The sequence below is a fragment of the Balaenoptera physalus genome, assembly GCF_965194825.1.
Source record: "Balaenoptera physalus genome assembly, chromosome: 2".
NCBI lineage: Eukaryota > Metazoa > Chordata > Mammalia > Artiodactyla > Balaenopteridae > Balaenoptera > Balaenoptera physalus.
Window position 1 is genome coordinate 3,307,316 of NC_138883.1, and position 23,753 is coordinate 3,331,068.

Here is a 23,753-nt window from a genome sequence, read left to right on the forward strand (position 1 = left end):
TTCAAGCCCTTGTTCAGGAAAGTATGGGCTCTGAGGGCAGCGACCTCGGCTGACTTCTCCTCTGCAAGTTCCCCACATCTAACAAGGTGCCTGTAACACACATCCAAGGTGTGAAATGCAACCAGTGTACAGGTGTCTATTCTAGAGGTCAGCAGCCCTAGGTTCTCCTTCTAACTGTTCATAATAACAACGGTCCCATCGCTGGCATTTAGTGGGCACTTTTAGTACACACTGAGCACTTGCCAACGGCTTTAAGCCTGTGGTCTGTGGCTTTAAGCCTTGAGCCGTTACAGATTTAAGTCAGAGCTTAAGACCTATTTGAGAAAGAATGAATGATTGCCCCCATGGCCCCGTGACAAGCTGAGAACAGCGCCCTCAGGGTCCAGTGGTTAGGACTCGGTGCTCTCACTGCCGGGCGGGGTTCAATCCCTGGTCTGAGAACTAAGATCGAGAAAGCTGCAGGGCTTGGGGAAAAAAAAAAAAAAAAATGAATGAATGATCTAGTAGATGTTCTCACTGGAGATTTTTCAAGCATGGTTGTGAAATGGAGCCGGACTGTATGGTCTTTCCCCGCCATGTCCTCCGCCTGCCTTTTGTCTGTAGAAAAACTTTAGCCAAAGAATAAGTGTAACCAGAGAAGTGAGAAAATACAGAAGCAAAGGAAGACAGTCAAACAGGACAAAACAATAATAGTTTAGTTAGAAACCAAAGTCAAGGACCTTTAGTTCCTCCTCAAGGGCTATACATAGTATTCTGAGCCGTATCCTGGGAGCTGTCTTGTAGGTACTGAAATCCCCACCAGGTGGAAGAAAGTAACTACATGATGACCAGACCATAGCCATGACATAAGCTGCCACAATTCCGAGAATTGGCCTCAAGGAAATGGGAACAAACCGACCCTGGAACTGAAGATTAACTGTACTGAAAACAATCAAGATGACACTGATCAGAGCACCGCATGACAAATTTCAAGATGACCGTCAGAGCTGACTGTGCTGTTTCTGCATGTAGCCCCCTCCCTCTGTCTATAAAAGCTCTTGCCCACTGGTTGTCAGTGGTGGGGAGTTGGCCTTTGGACAGGAGTCCGGCCTCACTCCCCGCCACCCCCCTCCCCTCACTGTCGGCATCTGAAATAAAGCAAACTTTCCTTTCCACCAACCTTGCCTCTTTATTGGCTTTTGAGCAGCGAGCAGCCAGAACCCACTTTCGGTTACAGTTGGACCCTGATATAATATGGCATTCACCCTAAAAAGCTAGACTTTGTTAAACTAAAAATGCCTGACTTGGGCTATGAGTGAGAAATTCATCCAGCTGCCCTCTGGCTACACACTGCAGAACCAGGAGGAAGAAACGTGAAGTCTAAGAGCTCTCTGAAAAACAAAAAAGTAGCAAGAGGTTTCCAGATGCTTCTGTTACCCAAAAACTAGGTTCGCCTCTTGGTGGGTGCGGAGCCAAAAGACAACCTAGCCAAAAATTGAGAGAAGGAAGGATGTATTACTTGCAGAGAGTAAGGAGAACACCAGGGATCTCTCTCAAAGAGGTGTCAATCCAAACAGCAAAACTGTGGAAAGGGCTTGGGTGGTATATGTATATTCATGAAGGGGCTTGGGTGGTATATGCATATTCATAAAGGGGCTTGAGCAGAGGAGAATTCAGCCTAGAATTGGGGCAGAGTTGTTGATTGAAATCACGAGGGTCAGAAAAGGTCAACATCATCAATCTTTAGGTTCCAGTAGATCTGGTGAAGAAAGTTTAAATTCTGCAAAACAGCTCAAGAAAGTGCTTCTAGCTAATCTTTACCACTGAAACAGAACTGGGAGTCTTTACAACTGATTTATTATCTTTGGTATTGTTACTTCTCTAGCTCAATAACAGTTTGTTCTTTCGTTCCCTTAAGATCATTGTTACTGAGACCTGTTCAAGGGCAAGCATTGTGGCCAGGCTTAGATCACAAAATGACTTAGGCCTGAAAGGGCTTCTCTCATGTCAAGAAAGCCATGCCTGGTTCTCTTTCTCCTGCCTGCTGCCCAATCTGCTTACACTTCCACAACCAGAAGGGCCTCACTAAAAACATGGCAGTCATTGGCTGGTCACTGTTTCCATGTGGGTTGGAATTTGTGTCTCTCATTTACTGCTCCCTGCCTAGACTAGGATGCCGGGCATGCAGTAGGCTCTCCATTAACATGTGTGGAATGGTGCTCTCCTTGGCAGCACATATACTAAAATAGGAAGGATACGGAGAAGATTAGCATGGCCCTCGCGCAAGGATGACACTCAAATTCTTGAAGCGTTCCATATTCAAAAAACAAAAAACAAAACAACAGCAAAAACAAAAAACAAAAAAAGGGGGGAATGAATGAATTCCAAGCCTGGATTTTCAATTCTAAGAACTCCAGAAAACTGAGGTCTCCCCCCGAGGGCCCTCAGAAGCTCTGCATTAGGTAGCAACCGGCGGCGGCAACTGAGAGCATTCTAAAAAAAGACCCTAAGTGGGCTGCAGGCTTGCAACGCGCCGGGACTTGGGGTAACCAGTCACAGCGCGAGCCCGCGCGGGATGCTGCCCTCCCTCCCCACTGGCAGCCTGCCCCAACTTCCGGGCCGAGTCCAGAATGATTCCGCGACTCCCTCCTGTTTGCACGCGGCGCACAGCACTCAAAAGGCATATTTTTCAAAGACAGTTACAGTTGTAAAAGAAACCCATAACGTGGGGGAGGGAAACGAAAAAAAGCGGTACTCGTGGCCCGTACGGGGATCGAACCCGCGACCTTGGCGTTATTAGCACCACGCTCTAACCAACTGAGCTAACCGGCCACTCGGCGCGTTACTGCCGCCGGCGCACCTACGAGGTTTCTCCGCCTGCTCCGGACCGTGAGCTGGCCAAGCGCCTCTAGGCGGAGTCACCTCACTGACTCCCAGCCGGCTCCCGCGGAGGGCTGTTGTCGTCCCCATTGGCCAGATGAAACAACTGAGACCCTGGGGCCTTTAAGGAGAAGGGAGGTGACTTCTTACAGCGAATCGGAGGCTTTCGCAGGGGAAATGCAAGCTGCTCTTAAAACTTAACTCGGGAGTAGGATTTTCCAATATTGCAACTCAGTGCAATTTTTATTCATCTCTGAAAATCCTTGCAGCATGGAAATTTCGTGTATTAAGAGCATTTGGCGAGGCTAAATACAGCTTGGAAAATGAAGAAAACCAGATAAAGGACAAAAGAACCACCGAATTCCCCACCGCCCCGAAACAACGGCTACTGGAGACTTGGCATCCTTCTGGCCAATCTTTTTTCACTGTACGGTGTATTAAAAAGTATATATCTATATCTATATCTATATATAGATATAGATATATATATATAGATATATATATAGATTCAATTCAACCTTGTTAAAAAGAATATAATTTTTGTTACTTTTTGTACTTAATATTCTATTATAAGCATATCCTTCAGTAATTGAAGATGTCATTTAAAATGGTTCCTCAGTGTTTCTTCAAGTAGGTAAGGCATAGTTTTTCCTTCCCCCTCCTTCTGGAATGTCTGGAAATTGTTGTCATTTTGCCCTCTCTTGCTATTTAGCACATGAATAAATCATAAAATAGGGGCAGAATGGGCAATATGACAGCCACTGCAAAGGCATAGGGTCTGTATGCAAAAAAAGGAGAAAAAATGCTAGAAAGACAAAACTCAAAGATGTCCATTCCCCCACCTGTATGTCCCAGGGGTCTCTTGGTCTCCGAGAGGCCCTAGCCACCTGTGCTTCTGGGGCAGACGCTCCAGGAGTACAGGAGGGGAGCACCAGCTTTTCACACTGTCCACGGCTCTGGTCTGATTACTCCAAAAAGCGGTAACCATCTCCCACGGCAGATGTCTCATCAAGGTTCCCTGTTGCGAGCAGCAGAAGCCAACTCTAGCTAATCTTAACAGAAGAGATTTAACTGAAAAGATGTGAAGTAGCTCACCCCACCACCAGGAAGGCTGGAGAACCAAGTGCGGACAAAAAGCCACTCGGTCAAAACATTTTCATTCACCCTGGCAATGCCCTAACCCCAGGGAATCAGCTGCGAGCAAAACAGACCGAATCCTGTCCTCACGGAGCTCAGTTTAGCAAAGACAGGTGTTAGAGTGAGTGGAAAGGTTTAGGTGCTGTGCTGTAAGTAAACTGTGCTGGTGGTGGAGGGTTGAGCAAGTTCCTGGAGACTGGGACACTTGATTAGGACAGATAAATGTAGGCCAAGGGGGTAGAGTGAGCTGCCCGTGACGGCAGGCATCCTGTCCATTTTGCTTACAGCTGAATGCCCAGAGCCTAGCACTCTGTCTGCAATAATATGTGTTTAATAAATAGGAATCGGATTGTTACCGAACCAAACTTGGCTCCCCTCGCCCATTCACTGTAAAGCCCATCTACTGACCCCGAGTTGTGGTGAAGGAAAGCACAGCGTTTATTGTAGGGCACCAAGCAAGGAGTTCAGGAGTGCGAGTGCTCAAAATACCCCAACTCCCCGATGGGAGTCAGCAAAGCATTTTTAAAGGCCAGGTGAGGGAGGGGCGTCGCAGGGTACGTGATCAGCTTGTGCACAATTCTCTGATTGGTTGATGGCGGTAACAAGATGGTGTCACAGGGCTTAACATTATCAATCCTTAGGCACCAGTAGGTCTGGGGGCTTCATGCTCATGGTCATCAAGTAGTTAATTTCTTCCCCTTGGTGGTGGTTTTTAGCATCTGTAAAACAACTCAGGAAATGTGCATCAGATACTATTATCTAGGTACTTCCGAGAGGACCTAGAGCAGAAGATATGGGGGAGGGGTCTGTCCCGGGAAGGTCCCATAGGGTTGTGCTCAGTTACAAGATGGATGAACGAGCTAATTCCAAAATTATCTTACACTTTAAAGCAAGGTCAGATGGGGACTTCCCCTGGCGGTTCAGTGGTTAAGACTTCACCTTCCAGTGCAGTGGGTGCAGGTTCAGGGAACTAAGATCCCACATGCCTTGGGGCCAAAAAGCAAAACATAAAACAGAAGCAATATTGTAACAAATTCAATAAAGACTTCTAAAATGGTCCACATCAAAAACAAACAACAACAACAACAAAAAAGCAAGTCAGATAAAGTTATTTCTTTCTGTTCACACTGTCCCCTTCTGGCCCAGCCCTGATAGGGTTGCCAGATTTAGCAACTAATTTAGCATAATAAGTATGTCCCATGCAATATTTGGGACATGCTTGTACTCAACCAGTATTAGTTGTTGATCTGGAATTCAACTTCAACTGGGCATCCTGTACCGTATCTGGCCATCCCGCAGCCAGAGTAACAGCCGTTTGAAAGGCCTCACCTAACCAGCTCCTTTCCCGCATTGCCTTTGCCACTATCACCTTCCTTCCTGGTGTTCCAGCCGCGTGTCCTGAGTGGGCGGGGCGCTCCTGGCCAAGTCTATTCCAAGGCCAGGACCCGAGGCTGGGGAGACGCAGTGACTGAATATAGACGGCAGGGGGCACCCTAGATCTACGTAGTCCGCTTCGCACTTGGGCGCCTGGGCTCCTCGGAGCCCGGTGCTGACGGAGGGCTTGGGCCTTTACCCACTGCTATTCTCCAAAAGTCTCTGAACTTCTCCGGCCATTCTCACTCCATCTTACAGGGCTTCCAAGACAAACAAGCCCTAATTTTCATTCTTTGAGTTAGGAAAACGCAAACATACGTGATCAGAATTAAACGGTATTGAGTATTATTACTCGGGTTTTTTTTTTTTTTTAATTTTATTTATTTATTTATTTTTATTTATTTTTGGCTGTGTTGGGTCTTCGTTTCTGTGCGAGGGCTTTCTCCAGCTGTGGAGAGCGGGGGCCACTCCTCATCGCGGTGCGCGGGCCTCTCACTGTCGCGGCCTCTCCCGTTGCGGAGCACAGGCTCCAGACGCGCAGGCTCAGTAGTTGTGGCTCACGGGCTTAGTTGCTCCGCAGCATGTGGGATCCTCCCAGACCAGGGCTCGAACCCGTGTCCCCTGCATTGGCAGGCAGATTCTTAACCACTGCACCACCAGGGAAGCCCTCGGGTTTTTAAATGTCCGAGGGGCGGACTTTGGCTCATGCCGCTACCTTGGATTTTAAATAGTCATTTGCTTTAAATTCAACTTATAAAACTTGTCATTCTGCTTATAAGTTGGATCCTTTGGTATGAAAATAAAGGCACACTCTAGTCGTTTCCTAGAGCTACCATAGTAAAATACCACGAACTGGGCGACTTAAACAACAGAATTATTCTCTCACAGTTTTGGAGGCCAGAAGTCCAAGATCAAGGTGTCCTTGGGGTTGGTTCCTTCTGAAGGTTCTGAGGAAGAATCTGGTCCATGCCCCTCCCCCAGCTTCTGGTGGTTTGCTGGCAATCTTTGATGTCCCTGGGCTTGTAGAAGCATCACTCTGATCTCTGCCTCCATTCATGGATCCCAACTTCCTAGAACAGTGCCAGGCACGTAGCACGTGTTCAATAAGTATTTGTTGAATGAATGGTAAATTCATTGTGCTGGGCATCCCACAAGACTTTTCAAGTTGGAAACATGTCCTTTCATCCTGATGAAACATTTCTGATGAATGTTCCTGAAGGAGATTTGACCACCTCCTTCACTTCATATGCTCTCTTTTCTTTTTCTGGAACACCATTCTTCAGAGGTCAGACCTTCTGGGTTGATTCTCTAATTTTCTTCTCTCTTTTGTCTGTCTCCTGGACAATTTCCTTGAACTTTTTTCCAACCTTCTTTTTACATTTTTATTTTGCCTCGGGGCCCTGGTACACAGACAAGGAGAGAGCAAAACACTTTCAGTATTGAAGCTGACTTCTTGCCAGTTGATTCTGGAAAAAAAGGAAAGAAAGGGGGGGAAGAGAAATGAAATCCTTCATTGTACGATATGTACTATGTCAAAGCTGTTAGACAATACAAAAGAAAAATAGACAAATAGAAGGGTTTTTCAGATGTTGCTTCTAATTTGCTACAACAAATCAGTTGGTTCCGGGGACTTTAAAAAATACACTTCTGGGACTTCTCTGGTGGCACAGTGGTTAGGAACCCACCTGCCAATGCAGGGAACACCAGTTCAATCGCTGGTTTGGGAAGATCCCACACCCTGTGGAGCAACTAAGCCCGTGCGCCACAACTACTGAACCAGCACGCTGCAACTACTGAAGTCCGCACGCCTAGAGCCTGTGCCCCGCAATAAGAGAAGCCACCGCAATGAGAAGCCCGTACACTACAACAAAGAGTAGCCCCTGCTCACCTCAACTAGAGAAAGCCCGCGTGCAGCAATGGCCAACGTAGCCAAAAAAAAAGGATAAATAAAATAAATTAATTTAAAAAAATGTACTTCCTTAGAGTATGTACAATCATTGCAAAGCTTTTACAAAGGTCTCTTTTAGACACAAGAGACAGCTATAGAGGCACAGGGAGCTGGAAGCCGCAGACTCGGGTCAGAGCCCTGGGTGGCCACCAGCAAATGGGTGATCTTGGCAAAGCCCTTCCCCTCTCTGGGTCCCCAACAACAGGCCACATGGCTTCTACACCCTGTCAGTCTGCCTGTTTCATTCTTCCCTATCAATGATTAAAGTTTGTCCTAGATGCTCAATAATCAGTGAAAATCATTGCCTTGCCCCTGTCATAGAGGAATGACAGAGCAGGTGACAGCTGATGATGTTTCTTGATTAGTCAACAACATCTATTGAACATTTGCTCTGTGCCAGGCCTGTGTTAGACTTGCTGTTGAATCTGGCATCTGTACACCGATACCAAATTAAATCTCGTAGACAGAGTTTTGGGTGAAGTAGAAAAGAATAGCTTTATTGCTTTGCCAGGCAAAGGGAGCCACAGCAGGCTAATGCCCTCAAAACTGTTGTGTCCCAACCTGGAGAGGGTAGTGAGGAGTTTTCTAGTAATGGTTCACAGAGGGCGTGATCAGCTAGTGGACAATCTTCTGATTGGTTGGTGGTGAGGTAAGTGGGAGTCGGCATCATCAACCTTCTGGTTCCAACTGGTCTGGGGTCTCCGTGCTTGTGGGCAGCAGACAGTTAACTTCTCCCACCTGGTGGGAGCTTCAGTATCTGCAAAACGGCTCAAGATATTGTTATGTGTATCCCTTGAGGGGGAACCAGGACTCCGCCCCAAGGCTGCACTATTGTTCCTTTTTTTTAATTTATTTTTTATTGATGTATAGTTGAATTACAATGTTGTGTTAATTACTGCTGTACAGCAAAGTGACTCAGTTATACACATATACACATTATTTTTCATATTCTTTTCCATTATGGCTTATCACAGGATATTGAATATAGTTCCCTGTGCTGTACAGTAGGACCTTGTTGTTTATCCATTCTATATGTACCGGTTTGCATCTGCTAATCCCAACTCCCAATCCACCCCCGCCATCTCCCCCTTGGCTTGACTGCTCCCCCCTTGTCTCCGAGTCCCCTCCCTTCCTGATTAGCAACTGTTTGAACCTCCCCTTTGTAATTCAGGGAAGGTCGTGGAGGCTGAATGAAGCGTATTTCTTGCAAACAAGAAATGGGGTACACAGAAAGGCTTTTGTGCCCTGGAGCCCCACAGGGTCCTGGTCAGTTTCAGACTCTGGGCAAAAATCAAACAGTATTGTATAGTGCACCACGGACATGGTATTTAATCTTCACCACCACTCTTTGGAGAGTGTATTTTTATCCTCATTGTACATGAAATGAGGAAACAGTGGTCCTGTAACTTGGCTGGGGTCACCCGGTGTGACCCTCACTCCCCTAGCACTTTAAGAACTTTTTTTTCTTTTAGCTCCACCCCACAGCATGCAGAACTTCCCCTCCCAGGGATAGAACCTGCGCCCCAGCAGTGGAAGGGCGGAGTCTTAACCACTGTACCACTAGGGAAGTCCACATTTTAAGAATTTTTCTATACTCCTTCTAGGAAAACTTTTCTTGCATTAAAAAAAAAAAAAGTCTATTGTTCCATGTGCCTTTTTGTAAGAAAAATGCATAGACGTCTCTCCAGCCTGACATTGGACCTCTTTTGCATCCACACTAGACCACAATCTCATTCATAGTGTTTGGTTAACCACCATTCTTCGTGTTAATTTGAATGTCTAATGTTCTTCTTGCTCTTATTTCATATTCCTGCTCATGCTTAGTTTCCTCTGAGATACATTTATTATTACATTATTATTACTATTATTTTGGCCGTGCGGCGCGGCTTGTGGGATCTCAGTTCCCCGACCAGGGATTGAACCCAGGCCTCATCAGTGAAAGCCCAGAATCCTAACCAGTAGGCCACCAGGGAACCCCTTATTATTTTCTAAAATGAATCTAATTTCTAATATCTGTAGGTAGATTTGCATTTTACCCACCTTACCAAGGTTAACATGTTTGAAATTTCTGTCCTTCCTAATTTTTCTTTCTAACTTCTGCCCATTTCCTGGTTTGAACGTTAATTAAGATGGTCAGCAGAAACAGATTGTCTGCTAAACATAGCCTAACGGCTGAATCTCTTGACATTGGAAATTAGGGAAAAGCTAATGCTAGGATACAGGATGGACTGTCTGAGGAACAGTTTTAGAATGAGTCAAAAGTGCAAGTGGCTATAATTAGGTAGCGTTCCGGCAGAGTTTTAAAAGCAGAGCTCCTGGGATGCAGGCTGGCTCCATTCACAAGCATCTTCTGAGCACGTAATATACGCCTGGCTGCTGGCACTGTGTACGCTGGGCGGGCAAGGGGCTCAGGGCGGGGCCCTCCCTGGAGGAGCTCACAGCCTGTTATTTCTCATCTGCCAATTCCTCTTTTGTCATTTAGGGCATGAGTGGTCTAAGGAAGCAGGTTAACCAGGCCACACAGCTGAAACCCGAGAAGGCTGACCCCTCTGTCTATAAACTATAGGGAGAGACCTTCCTCAGCAATTGCTTTTCGAAGTAGCATTTCCTAGTCTATTTAGAATTAAAGAAAGAATAAGGCTGGGAATTCCCTGGTGGTCCAGGGATTAGGACTCAGCGCTTTCACTGCCGTGACCCAGGTTCAATCCAGGTCAAGGAACTAAGATCCCGCAAGCCACTCAGTGCGGCAAAAAAAAAAAAAAGTGCAGCAGCAGCATTACCTGGGATTCTGTTAGAGACGTGAAATTTCAAACCCCACCTCAGAAACTTTGGGGGTGTGGCCCTGCAGAATCCAGAGTCACCTGAAGGCAGGTGATTTCGGTGCAGGCTGAAGATCGAAAACCACTGCTCTGGGCAAAATCTCGCACCAATTCCCTTTTTGTCTTCCTGCTAAGGTCCCTGTTTGTATCCTTTGATCTTCCATTCCGGAGACCCTTCCACGCTCCCTCTCCCAGGGCCTCCAGGTACGAAGTGCAGGTTGTGGACCAGGGTGCAGGCTGCGTGGCTCTTGAGAGCTGAAGTCCACTAGCCCCTGCTCACCTGGGGAGGCACACCAATGCTGCGTCTACCTACAGGGGGCGCCTTGCTCTAACGCTTCCTCAGGATCAGGACCCACCTGGTCTCCTTTAGGATTTCACTACTACTTGTCCACAGTGAAGGTGAACAGAAAATGCACATCGGAATCGATGAGGCAGGGGCTCACCTGCTAACTGCATTCGCCTGTTTAACAGGTATTCAATGAATATCCAGAAACTCGCTCTGCCTCCAGAAGAGATGAAAGACAGGTGGGTGGGCTGCCCAAGGAGCTTAGAACCCACCTGCGTGGCAGAAAGGAACATGAAAGAGACAGTGAGAGAAAGATAAATGTGACTTAAAGACAAGTCCCCATATAAGGGGAAAGACCACAAAGAAAGAAGAGAGAAAATCAAATTCCAGTGATCTGGAGAGATTAGATGTGGCTTTTCAGAGCCAACAAAGACAGTACCATCAACAATAATAATACCAGCAATAACCACCCTTTGTTTTTTCAATTGATAAAATTCACATAACATACCATTCTAACTATTTGACATGTACAATTCAGCGGCTTTTAGTAGACTTACAAAGGTGTGCAACCATCACCACTATCTAATTCCAGAACGTTGTCAACACCACAAAAAGAAACCCAGTACCTGTTAGCATTCACAGCCGTTCCCCCAGCCCCTGGCAGCCATTAATCTATTTTCTGTCTCTATGGATTTGTCTAGTCTGGGAATATCCTGTAAATGAAATCGTACAATAGGGTGGCCGTTAGTGTCTGGCTTCTTTCACTTAGCATCATGATTTTGAGACTGATTAATGGGTTTAGGGTTTCCTTTTGGGGTGATGAAAATGTTTTGGAGCTAGATAAAGGTGATGGTTCCACAACATTGTGGACGTACTAAATGTCACACTTTAAAATGATTGATTCTACATTATGTGAATTTTGACTCACATTTTTAAACAGAAGTAAAAAAAAAAAATCAAGGCAGATATGCTTTGACTCAGCAGTTCCACTTTAGGAATTTCTCCTATAGGTACACATAAACATATAGGAAATGATATATATTCAGGGCTGGTCACTGCAGCAGTGTTTGAAAGATCAGGCTATTAGAAACAACCTAGGGCTTCCCTGGTGGCACAGTGGTTAAGAATCCGCCTACAGGGGACACGGGTTCGAGCCCTGGTCAGAGAGGATCCCACATGCCGTGGAGCAACTAAGCCAGAGAGCCACAACTACTGAGCCTGAACGCCACATCTACTGAAGCCCGCGCGACTAGAGCCCATGCTCCGCAACCAGAGAAGCCACCGGAATGAGAAGCCCGTGCACCACAAGGAAGAGTAGCCCCCATTCTCCGCAACTAGAGAAAGCCCGCGCGCAGCAACAAAGACGCAACACATCCAAAGATAAATAAAATTAAAATAAATACATTTTTTAAAAAAAGAAGCAATCTAGATGACCATCAGTAGAGGACAAGTCAAATAAGGGATGGTACAACCATGAACTAGTATAGCCATTAAATAAAATAATAAAGCTCTTTGGGTACTGGTAGGGGAAAATCTCCAAGTTAAAGAGTCAAGTAAAAAATACAAAACACAGAGCAGAGTCTATACTATGCTACCGTTGGTGCAACAAAAAGGGAATAAAAGAATAAAAGATCTCATATAACATGAGATCTTTGGGGAGATCTACCCTATGGGGAGAGGAACTGCGGACGGAGGGGTAGGAGGGAGGACTTCCACTTTGTTAGCTCTGTTTTCGTTATTTTTGAATCTTGAATCATGTTAATGTATTATCTATTTTATATTAATATATTAATATTAATATATTAAAGTTAGTGGATGTTCAATTGTAAGATGAGAACAATACCTGCAAAGAACAGGTATCAACTGACAATTATTTAGTGTGTCCCAGGCCAGTTAAAGCTCAAGGCTGTTGTCCAGGCATTAGGTCCCAAATCGCTAAATTCTCAGGACCGCTGGGGAGAGAGATCCCGGGGAAGGCCGCCTACACAATAATTTAGGCAGGGAACTGCCTGAGGCTGCCGGAGATTGCTTAGCAACTAGAGCGAGGTGGCGGGCCGCAGTGCGCATGCGTACACTTAGGGCTGGCGGGCGCGGACAGGGCGTTTTGCGCACGCGGACAGGGCGTTTTGCGCACGCGCGGGCTACGGCCTCGAGGCGTTCAGGGCCAGACGGTTGCTAGGGTGACACGAATACAACATGGCGGCCGGATCCTAACGCTCTCCATCTAGGGACCACCGCGGAGGTCCTAGTTCGGGACCCTGCCTCAAAGGAGTGGAAGCCAGGGGCCACCCTTTCTGTCCCTTTCTTCTCCTTCCACTATCGGCAAGGGGTTGTCGCCGGCTTCCGCATCCATGATGAAGAGTTGAGTGGGGCCGGGGAGGGGCGGGACGAGAGGGAGAGTGGCGGCGGGAAGGGGGCCGGCCTCCGCAGCCGCTCAGAGGGCGGTGGGAGGCACCGAGGGTGGGGACCCCAAACCTCCCTGGGCTGTTCGAAACCCGCGCCTGCTGGGGTAGCCCGAGGGGTTCGGGGCTTCTCTGGGGGCCGTGAGGGGTCCCACAGCGCCGACCCGAGTCCATATGAGGCTTATTTTGATGCGAGGTTATGTTAGAGTTTGGGGAGTTGACTGAAAAAAAATTTTTTTTTAAATTTTTTAAAAGGCTGGATTGAACCTGAGATTCTTTTCTTGAACATTCGGCAGTAATGTAGTGAGCGGTTACTGTGTGGCTTCCTGCCTTTTATTGACATTGGTTTAGTGGACAATTGAGAGGAAAGCTGGGCTGTGTATTTTCTTTTATTATTATTTTTGGGTCAAGCAGTAGTGTTTTTATCGGAACTTCCTTATAGAAATTTTGAAACAACTTTTTAGTGAAAGAGTGTACTGGGAAGTTGTGAAATGAGGTAAGGGTAAGACATTTACCTGTGCTTCGATTTGTGGATTATGGACAATCCAAGTGTAACAACTAGAATGGTCTTCTTTTTTTTTTTTTACGTTACTTTACAGATATAATTGTCATTTATGCTTGTGAGCCAGAAGTGCAGAAAAATTCCGACCTCTTTTGCTTAAAGAGAGGATTAGATTAAATTAATTATAAGATTAAATTACGTTAGGTGTAGTTATAATGTTTAATTTGCATTGTATTCTAATTGTCAGTTGGTAGTTGGTATATGGCATATACCAACGTAAAGTGTGGACTTATATACACATATTTTACGTGTAGTGTGGACTAATATACACATACGGTATTCCTTTTTTCCTTCCCAACTATTTATTTTGAAAAATTTCGAATCTACAGAAAAGTTGCAAGAAGAGTACCGTGAATATTCATACACCCTTCACCTAGGTGCACCATTTTGCCTTATGTTTGTGTGCCGTCTCACTTGTGCTCTGGCATTTTCTCTCTCTCTCTCAATTATGTATTTATTTATTTTCAGTGAACCTTTTGAGAGTAGTTGTAGACATCATTACATTTCACCACTAATAATTCAGCAGGTATCCCCTAAGAAGAAGAACACTCTCCTACATAATCACAGTACAAATAAAATGTTGATACAATGCTGTTATGTAATATGCAGTCTATATCTCACATTTTCCCAGTTATCCCAATAATATCCATTACAGGTGTTTTTATTTTTTCCAGGATCCCAGTCAAAAATCACAAATTGCATTTTGTTGCCATATCTTTTTGGTGTCCTTTAGCTGGCACAGTGTCTTGCCTTTTGTGTCTTTGATGACAACATTTTTCCAGAATCCAGGCCATGTGTTTTGCAGAATGGCCCACAATTTGGATTTGTCTGATAGTTTCCTCATGATTAGCTTTATTTTTTTTTTCTTTTTTCCTTTAACATCTTTATTGGAGTATAATTGCTTCACAGTGGTGTGTTAGTTTCTGCTTTATAACAAAGTGAATCAGCTATACATATACACGTATCCCATATCTCCTCCCTCTTGCGTCTCCCTCCCACCCTCCTTATCCCACCCCTCTAGGTGGTCACAAAGCACCGAGCTGATCTCCCTGTGCTATGCGGCTGCTTCCCACTAACTATCTATTTTACATTTGGTAGTGTATATATGTCCATGCCACTCTCTCACTTCGTCCCAGCTTACCCTTCCCCCTCCCCGTGTCCTCAAGTCCATTCTCTGGTAGGTCTGCGTCTTTATTCCTGTCCTGCCCCTAGTGCCCCTAGGTTCTTCAGAACCATTTTTTTTTTTTTTTTTTAGATTCCATATGTATGTGTTAGCATACGGTATTTGTTTTTCTCTTTCTGACTTACTTCACTCTGTATAACAGACTCTAGGTCCATCCACCTCACTACAAATAACTCAATTTCGTTTCCTTTTATGGCTGAGTAATATTCCATTGTATATAAGTGCCACATCGTCTTTAGACATTCATCTGTCGATGGACACTTAGGTTGTTTCCATATCCTGGCTATTGTAAATAGTGCTGCAATGAACATTGTGGTACATGACTCTTTTTGAATTATGGTTTTCTCAGGGTATATGTCCAGTAGTGGGATTGCTGGGTCATATGGTAGTTCTATTTTTAGTTTTTTAAAGAACCTCCATACTATTCTCCATAGTGGCTGTATAAATTTACATTCCCACCAACAGTGCAGGAGGGTTCCCTTTTCTCCACACCCTCTCCAGCATTTATTGTTTGTAGATTTTTTGATGATGGCCATTCTGACTGGTGTGAGGTGATACCTCATTGTAGTTTTGATTTGCATTTCTCTAATGATTAGTGATGTTGAGCATCTTTTCATGTGTTTGTTGGCAATCCGTATATCTTCTTTGGAGAAATGTCTATTTAAGTCTTCTGCCCATTTTTGGATTGGGTTGTTTGTTTGTTTTTATAAATTTATTTATTTATTTTTGGCTATGTTGGGTCTTTGTTTCTGTGCGAGGGCTTTCTCTAGTTGTGGCAAGCGGGGGCCATTCTTCATCGCAGTGCACGGGCCTCTCACTATCGCGGCCTCTCTTGTTGCCGAACACAGGCTCCAGACGTGCAGGCTCAGTAGTTGTGGCTCACGGGCCCAGTTGCTCCGCGGCATGTGGGATCTTCCCAGACTAGGGCTCGAACCCATGTCCCCTGCATTGGCAGGCAGATTCTCAACCACTGTGCCACCAGGGAAGCCCCTGTTTGTTTGTTTTTTGTTGTTTGTTTTTTTTGATATTGACCTGCATGAGCTGCTTGATTTTGGAGATTAATCCTTTGTCAGTTGCTTCATCTGCAAATATTTTCTCCCATTCTGAGGTTGTCTTTTTGTCTTGTTTATGGTTTCCTTTGCTGTGCAAAAGCTTTTAAGTTTCATTAGGTCCCATTTGTTTGTTTTTATTTCCATTTCTCTAGGAGGTGGGTCAAAAAGGATCGTGCTGTGATTTATGTCATAGAGTGTGCTGCCTATGTTTTCCTCTAAGACTTTTATAGTGTCTGACCCTACATTTAGGTCTTTAATCCATTTTGAGTTTATTTTTGTGTATGGTGTTAGGAAGTGTTCTAATTTCATTCATTTACATGTAGCTGTCCAGTTTTCCCAGCACCACTTATTGAAGAGGCAGTCTTTCCTCCATTGTATACTCTTGCCTCCTTTATCAAAGATAAGGTGACCATATGTGTGTGGGTTTATCTCTGGGCTTTCTTTCCTGTTCCACTGATCTATATTTCTGTTTTTGTGCCAGTACCATACTGTCTTGATTACTGTAGCTTTGTAGTGTAGTCTGAAGTCCAGGAGCCTGAATCCTCCAGCTCCGTCTTTCTTTCTCAATATTGCTTTGGCTATTCGGGGTCTTTTGTGTTTCCATACAAATTGTGAAATTTTTTGTTCTAGTTCTGTGAAAAATGCCATTGGTAGTTTGATAGGGATTGTGTAGATTGCTTTGGGTAGTATAGTCATTTTCACCATGTTGATTCTTCCAATCCAAAAAGATGGTATATCTCTCCATCTGTTTGTATCATCTTTAATTTCTTTCATCAGTGTCTTACAGTTTTCTGCATACAGGTCTTTTATCTCCTTAGGTAGGTTTATTCCTAGGTATTTTATTCTTTTTGTTGCAGTGGTAAATGGGAGTGTTTCCTTAATTTCTCATTCAGATTTTTCATCGTTAGTGTATAGGAATGCAAGAGATTTCTGTGCATTAATTTTGTATCCTGCTACTCTAACAGATTCATTGATTAGCTCTAGTAGTTTTCTGGTAGCATCTTTAAGATTCTCTATGTATAGTATCATACCATTTGCAAACAGTGACAGTTTTATTTCTTTTCTGATTTGGATTCCTTTTATTCCTTTTTCTTCTCTGATTGCTGTGGCTAAAACTTCGAAAACTATGTTGAGTAATAGTGGTGAGAGTGAGCAACCTTGTCTTGTTCCTGATCTTAGAGGAAATGGTTTCAGTTTTTCACCATTGAGAACGATGTTGGTTGTGGGTTTGTCATATATGGCCTTTATTATGTTGAAGTAGTTTCCCTATATGCCTACTTTCTGGAGAGTTTTTTTTTTTAATACATTTATTTAGTTATTTATTTTTGGCTGCATTGAGTCTTCGTTGCTGTGCACAGGCTTTCTCTAGTTGTGGCAGGTGGGGGTGACTCTTCATTGCGGTGCACGGGCGTCTCACTGCAGTGGCTTCTCTTGTTGTGGAGCACAGGATCTAGGTGCACAGGCTTCAGTAGTTGTGGCACACAGGCTCAGTAGTTTAGCTCACGGGCTCTAGAGTGCAGGCTCAATAGTTGTGGCACACGGGCTTAGTTGCTCCGCGGCATGTGGGATCTTCCCGGACCAGGGCTCGAACCTGTGTCCCGTGTGTTGGCAGGCAGATTCTTAACCACTGTGCCACCAGGGAAGTCCCTGGAGAGTTTTTTTTTTTATCATAAATGGGTGTTGAATTTTGTCAAAAGCTTTCTCTGCATCTATTGAGATGATGATATGGTTTTTATCCTTCATTTTGTTAATATGGTGTATCACATTGATTGATTTGCGTATATTGAAGAATCCTTGCATTCCTGGGATAAACCCCACTTGATCATGGTGTATGATCCTTGTAATGTGCTGTTGGATTCTGTTTGCTAGTATTTTGTTGAGGATTTTTGCATCTGTGTTCATCAGAGATATTGGCCTGTAGTTTTCTTTTTTTGTGACATCTTTGTCTGGTTTTGGTATCAGGGTGATGGTGGGTATCAGGTTTGGTATCAGAATGAGTTTGGGAGTGTTCCTCCCTCTGCTATATTTTGGAAGAGTTTGAGAAGGATAGGTGTTAGCTCTTCTCTAAATGTTTGATAGAATTCGCCTGTGAAGCCATCTGGTCTTGGGCTTTTGTTTGTTGGAAGATTTTTTTTTTTTTTAATTGAAAGCAAGCTCTTTTTTTTTTTTTTAAATTAATTTATTTATTTATGGCCATGTTGGGTCTTCGTTTCTGTGTGAGGGCCTTCTTCCAGCTGTGGCAAGCGGGGGCCACTCCCCATCGCGGTGCGTGGGCCTCTGACTATCGCGGCCTCTCCCGCTGCGGAGCACAGGCTCCAGACGCGCAGGCTCAGTAATTGTGGCTCACGGGCCCAGTTGCTCCGCGGCATGTGGGATCTTCCCAGACCAGGGCTTGAACCCGTGTCCCCTGCATTGGCAGGCAGATTCTCAACCACTGTGCCACCAGGGAAGCCCCTGTTGGAAGATTTTTAATCACATTTTCAATTTCAGTGCTTGTGATTGGTCTGTTTATATTTTCTATTTCTTCCTGGTTCAGTCTCAGAAGGTTGTACTTTTCTAAGAATTTGTCCATTTCTTCCAGGTTGTCCACTTTATTGGCATATAGTTGCTTGTAGTAATCTCTCATGATCCTTTGTATTTCTTCAGTGTCAGTTGTTACTTCTCCTTTTTCATTTCTAATTCTGTTGATTTGAGTCTTCTCCTCTTTTTTTCTTGATGAGTCTGGCTAATGGTTTATCAATTTTGTTTATCTTCTCAAAGAACCAGCTTTTTGTTTTATTGATCTTTGCTATTTTTCCTTCATTTCTTTTTCATTTATTTCTGATCTGATCTTTATGATTATGATTTCTTTCCTTCTGCTAACCTTGGGTATTTTTGGTCTTCTTTCTCTAATTGCTTTAGGTGTTCTAGGTGCTTTAGGTGTTGTTTATTTGAGATTTTTCTTGTTTCTTGAGGTAGGATTGTATTGCTATAAACTTCCCTCTTAGAACTGCTTTTGCTGCATCCCGTAGGTTTTGGGTTGTTGTGGTTTCACTGTCATTTGTTTCTAGGTATTTTTTTATTTCCTCTTTGATTTCTTCAGTGACCTCTTGATTATTTAGTAGCATATTGTTTAGCCTCCATGTGTTTGTATTTTTTACAGTTTTTTTCCTGTAAGTGATATCTAGTGTCATAGCGTTGTGGTCAGAAAAGATGCTTGATATGATTTCAATTTTCTTAAATTTACTAAGGCTTGGTTTGTGACCCAAAATATGGTCTATCCTGGAGAATGTTCCATGAGCACTTGAGAAGAAAGTGTACTCTGTTGTTTTTGGATGGATGTCCTATAAATATCAATTAAGTCCATCTTGTTTAATGTATCATTTAAAGCTTGTGTTTCCTTATTTATTTTCATTTTGGATGATCCATTGGTGAAAGTGAGGTGTTAAAGTCCCCTACTATTATTGTGTTACTGTTGCTTTCTCCTTTTATGGCTGTTAGCATTTTCTTTATGTGTTGAGGTGCTCCTGTGTTGGGTGCATAAATATTTACAATTGTTATATCTTCTTCTTGGATTGATCCCTTGATCATTATGTAGTATTCTTCTTTGTTTCTTGTAATAGTCTTTGTTTTAAAGTCTATTTTGTCTGATACGAGGCTTGCTACTCCAGCTTTCTTTTGGTTTCCATTTGCATGGAATATCTTTTTCCATCCCCTCACTTTCAGTCTGTATGTGTCCTAGGTCTGAAGTGAGTCTCTTGTAGACAGCATATGTACGGGTCTTGTTTTTGTATCCATTCAGCCAGTCTATGTCTTTTGGTTGGAGCATTTACATTTAAGGTAATTATCAATATGTATGTTCCTATTACCATTTTCTTAATTGTTTTGGGTTTGTTATTGTAGGTCTTTTCCTTCTCTTGTGTTTCCTGCCTAGAGAAGTTCCTTTTGCATTTGTTGTAAAGCTGGTTTGGTGGTGCTAAATTCTCTTAACTTTTGCTTATCTGTAAAGGTTTTAATTTCTCCATCGAATCTGAATAAGATCCTTGCTGGGTAGAGTAATCTTGGTTGTAGGTTTTTCCCTTTCATCACTTTAAATATGTCCTGCCACTCCCTTCTGGCTTGCAGAGTTTCTGCTGAAAAATCAGCTGTTAACCTTATGGGGATTCCCTTGTATGTTATTTTTTGCTTTTCCCTTGCTGCTTTTAATATTTGTTCTTTGCATTTAATTTTTGATAGTTTTATTAATATGTGTCTCGGTGTGTTTTTCTTTGGGCTTATCCTGTATGGTACTCTCTGTGCATCCTGGACTTGATTGACTATTTCCTTTCCCATGTTAGGGAAGTTTTTGACTATAATCTCTTCAAATGTTTTCTCAGCCCCTTTCTTTTTCTGTTCTTCTTCTGGGACCCCTATAATTCGAATGTTAGTGTGTTTAATGTTGTCCCGGAGGTCTTTGAGATTGTCCTCAATTCTTTTCATTCTTTTTTCTTTATTCTGCTCTCTGGCAGTTATTTCCACCATTTTATCTTCCACCTCACTTATCCATTCTTCTGCCTCAGTTATTCTGCTATTCATTCCTTCTAGAGTATTTTTAATTTCAGTAATTGTGTTGTTCATCACTGTTTGTTTGCTCTTTAGTTCTTCTGGATCCTTGTTAAATCTTGTATTTTCTTCATTCTGTTTCTGAGATTTTGGATCATCTTTACTGTCAGTACTCTTAATTCTTTTTCAGGTAGGTTGCCTATTTCATTTTCATTTATTTGGTCTTGTAGGTTTTTACCTTTCTCCTTCGTTTGTAACATATTTTTTTGTCGTTTCATTTTTTTTTTCTTCTCTTTTTGTTGGGTGGTGCTCTCTTCCTGTCTTACTGGTTGTTTGCCCTGAGACGTCCAGCACTGGAGTTTGCAGGCAGTTGGTTAGAGCCAGGTCTTGGTGCTGAGATGAGGACCTCTGGGAGACCTCACTCTGATTAATAGTCCCTGGGGTCTGAGGTTCTCTGTTAGTCCAGCGGTTTGGACTTGGAAGTCCCACCACAGGAGCTCAGGCCTGACCTCCGGCCTGGGAACCAAGATCTCACAAGCATGTTAATAAGGCAGACGTTTGACGGTAGCAGCGACGGTCCTCGTGCCCTAGGAAGCAAACAGCTAGTGGTTATGACTCGTGCTAGGCTCGGAGGACAAGGTTTGCATGACAGCCATGGGCACTTCCGGTTTTCTAAACCTCATGATTAGCTTTAGCTTAAATATTTTCCTCAGGAATACGTCAGAGATGAAGTCGTGTCCCTGTCACTGTGTCCCATCTAGAGTGTCCGATGTCAGCATGTCTTAGTTTTGTTGAAGCTAGGTTTGACCATTTGATCGTTCCGTTTATTCACCTTTGCCTCTTAGACCCTTCGTGCTTCTCTTCCTGGAGTCAACCACTCTTACCAGTTTCCTGTGCGTCTATATGTATGTATGTATGCGTAAATTATTGTGTATCTATCCTCTTTTAAAAATACTAACGTTAGCATTTATATATATACACACACGTATATATATATGCATTGATATATATGTTAACATTTGCATTTTATGATTTATATCCTTTAAACTCCTGGGATTTTAAAAGTATATATTAGGTATTATTTGATATGTTCTTTTAGATGGCCATTTTGGTAGTTTTAATTACTTGGTTTAGTGGTGCATCTTTATTCTCCCTTCCTTCTACCTTAAAATCCAGTCTGAGAACTGGCGTAACCTATTGTCCTTCAGGTTTAAGTCCTGATCATTAATTAAATGCTTAACAAATAGTTAACAGTGGAGAGAATATTCCAGAACAGGAAGTCACAGACACAGAGTCATGGAATTAGAATGAACAGGAAGAGTGTGTAATGGTGAAATTGGACTTGTAGCTTGAGGTCATTGAGTGGGGCTGGGAATGCTAGATTATCATGCTGGTCTTTATTTTATGGTTTTCTAGATGTATTTTCTTTTTTTTTTATTTTAATTTTAATTTTATTTATTTTTTTAGCTGTGTTGGGTCTTTGTTGCTGCGTGCGGGTTTTTCTCTAGTTGCGGAGAGCGGGGGCTACTCTTCGTTGTGTTGCGCGGGCTTCTCGTTGCAGTGGCTTCTCTTGTTGTGGAGTGTGGGCTCTAGGTGCACGGTCTTCAGTAGTTGTGGCACATGGGCTCAGTAGTTGGGGCTCGCGGGCTCTAGAGCGCAGGCTCAGTAGTTGTGCTGCACGGGCTTAGTTGCCCCATGGCATGTGGGATCTTCCTGGACCAGGGCTCGAACCCGTGTGCCCTGCATTGGCAGGTGGATTCTTAACCACTGCGCCACCAGGGAAGCCCCTAGATGTATTTTCTTATTTGTTTTCCAGGCAACGCCCAAGGGCTTGGGGATATATTGATCATTCTGTGGATTATTCCTGATCACCTCCTTTTTGCTTTGCATCATTTGCAGTAGTAGGGAGCAAGGAGTAACACATCTTAGTTGCTAAGAGTGTGGGCTTTGGAGCCAGGCAGACAAGGTATCCTCTGGCAGGTTACCGACCTTTCTTTTCTTATGCTGGTTTTCTTCATCATTCTGGTTTTCTATTGCTGTGTAACAAATTACCCCAACTTAGTGGCTTACAATAACAATCATTATTCTCTCCCATGGTTCTGTGAGTTGCCTGGACCCAACTAGGCAGGTTTCACTTGGAGTCTCTCATGTGGTTGCAGTTAGATGGTGGCTGGAGCTGGAGTCATCTCAAAAGTTTCCTCACACAAGTGTCTGGTGGTTGATGCTGGATATCAGCTGGGACCTCAGCATGGGCTGTCAGCCAGAACATAGCACTCAGAACCTCCATGTATCTTGGGCCTCCTCACAGTATGGCAGCTGGGTTCTGAGAAGGAGCATCCCGAGAGTTTGGTGGAAGCAGCATTACATTCTCTGATCTAGCCGCAGAAATGGCATAATGTTACTTCTGCATCCCTCAGATTTGAGAGGAGAGAACATAGATCCCATCTCTTGGTGGAGGAGTGACAAAGACACACAGTAAGACGAGCCTGTGGGGTGGGATATCTAGAGGCTGCCGTCTTTGGAAAATAAAACCTTCCACACTCATCTTTAAACAGGCATAATAATACCTATTTTATAGGATTGTTTCAAAGTTAAATGAGATAATCTACATAAAACTTACAGCGTAGTGTCTGGTACATGGTAAAATGTGAATGAGTTATCATTTGCTATCCCAGTGGATGGAAGGCAGGGATGTAAAAGGGGAAAGAACGGCAAACATCAGTCAGATCCTTACTTTGAAAAAATTTACCCTTAACCTAATCTAATGGGAGTATCAATTTTTTTTCCTGTCTGTACTTTTTAATGGATTATTCAAAACGTGTCTATAAAAAGAGAAAAAACTACATGTTCTGAAGGCAGTAACAGTTTGCTATTATATCACAGAGAGAGTTTTAAAAATTATCTGTTGTAATTGCAGTGAGGTTTCAGCTTTCTGTCCCTCATAATGTAACTGAGCAGGACCCTATGGAGCCTTCCCGGGACAGATCCCTCCCCCATGTCCCTCCCCCATGTCCTCTGTAAACTCCTGAGTTTACAGGTGCTAGAACCACCACCAAATGGGAGAAATTAACTACTTGGTGACCATAAACAAATAGCTCCCAGACCTACTGGTACTTAAGGATTGATAACGTTAACCCCTGTGACGTCACCCTGTTACCTCACCATCAACCAATCAGAGAATTGTGCATGAGCTGATCACATACCCTGGGACGCCTCTCCCTCACTGGGCCTTTAAAAATGCTTTGCTGAGGGACTTCCCTGGTGGTCCAGTGGTTGGGACTCCATGCTCCCAATGCAGGGGGTTCGGGTTTGATCCCTGAAGGGAACTAGATCCCACATGCTGCAACTAAGAGCCTGCATGCCACAACTAAAAATACCACACATGGCAAGAAAGATCCCGCATGCTGCAACTAAGACCCGGTGCAGACAAATCAAAATAAATAAATAAAAATTAAAAAAAAATTTTTTTTAAATGCTTTGCTGAAACCCATTGGGGAGTTTGGGTATTTTAAGCACTAGCTCTCCTGGACTCCTTATCTAGCGCCCTACAATAAATGCTGTGCTTTCCTTCACCACAACCTGGTGTCAGTAGACTGGCTTTACTGCGAAA

General features: G+C 43.7%; 1 protein-coding gene across 3 annotated transcripts in view; it reads left to right on the forward strand.

The window, feature by feature from the left end:
- The first annotated feature begins 6,043 nt into the window (after positions 1-6,043).
- Positions 6,044-23,753, forward strand: part of MOK (MOK protein kinase) — a 69,119-nt gene continuing 51,409 nt past the window's right edge. Inside the window, exon 1 of one of the 3 annotated variants that reach the window (XM_082451095.1) lies at positions 6,044-12,784. In XM_082451095.1, the coding sequence (XP_082307221.1) occupies positions 12,775-12,784 (10 nt within the window). In that variant the 5' untranslated portion in view covers positions 6,044-12,774. The remainder of the gene's footprint in view (positions 12,785-23,753) is intronic. The other 2 variants (XM_082451097.1, XM_082451099.1) reach the window with 2 other exon arrangements.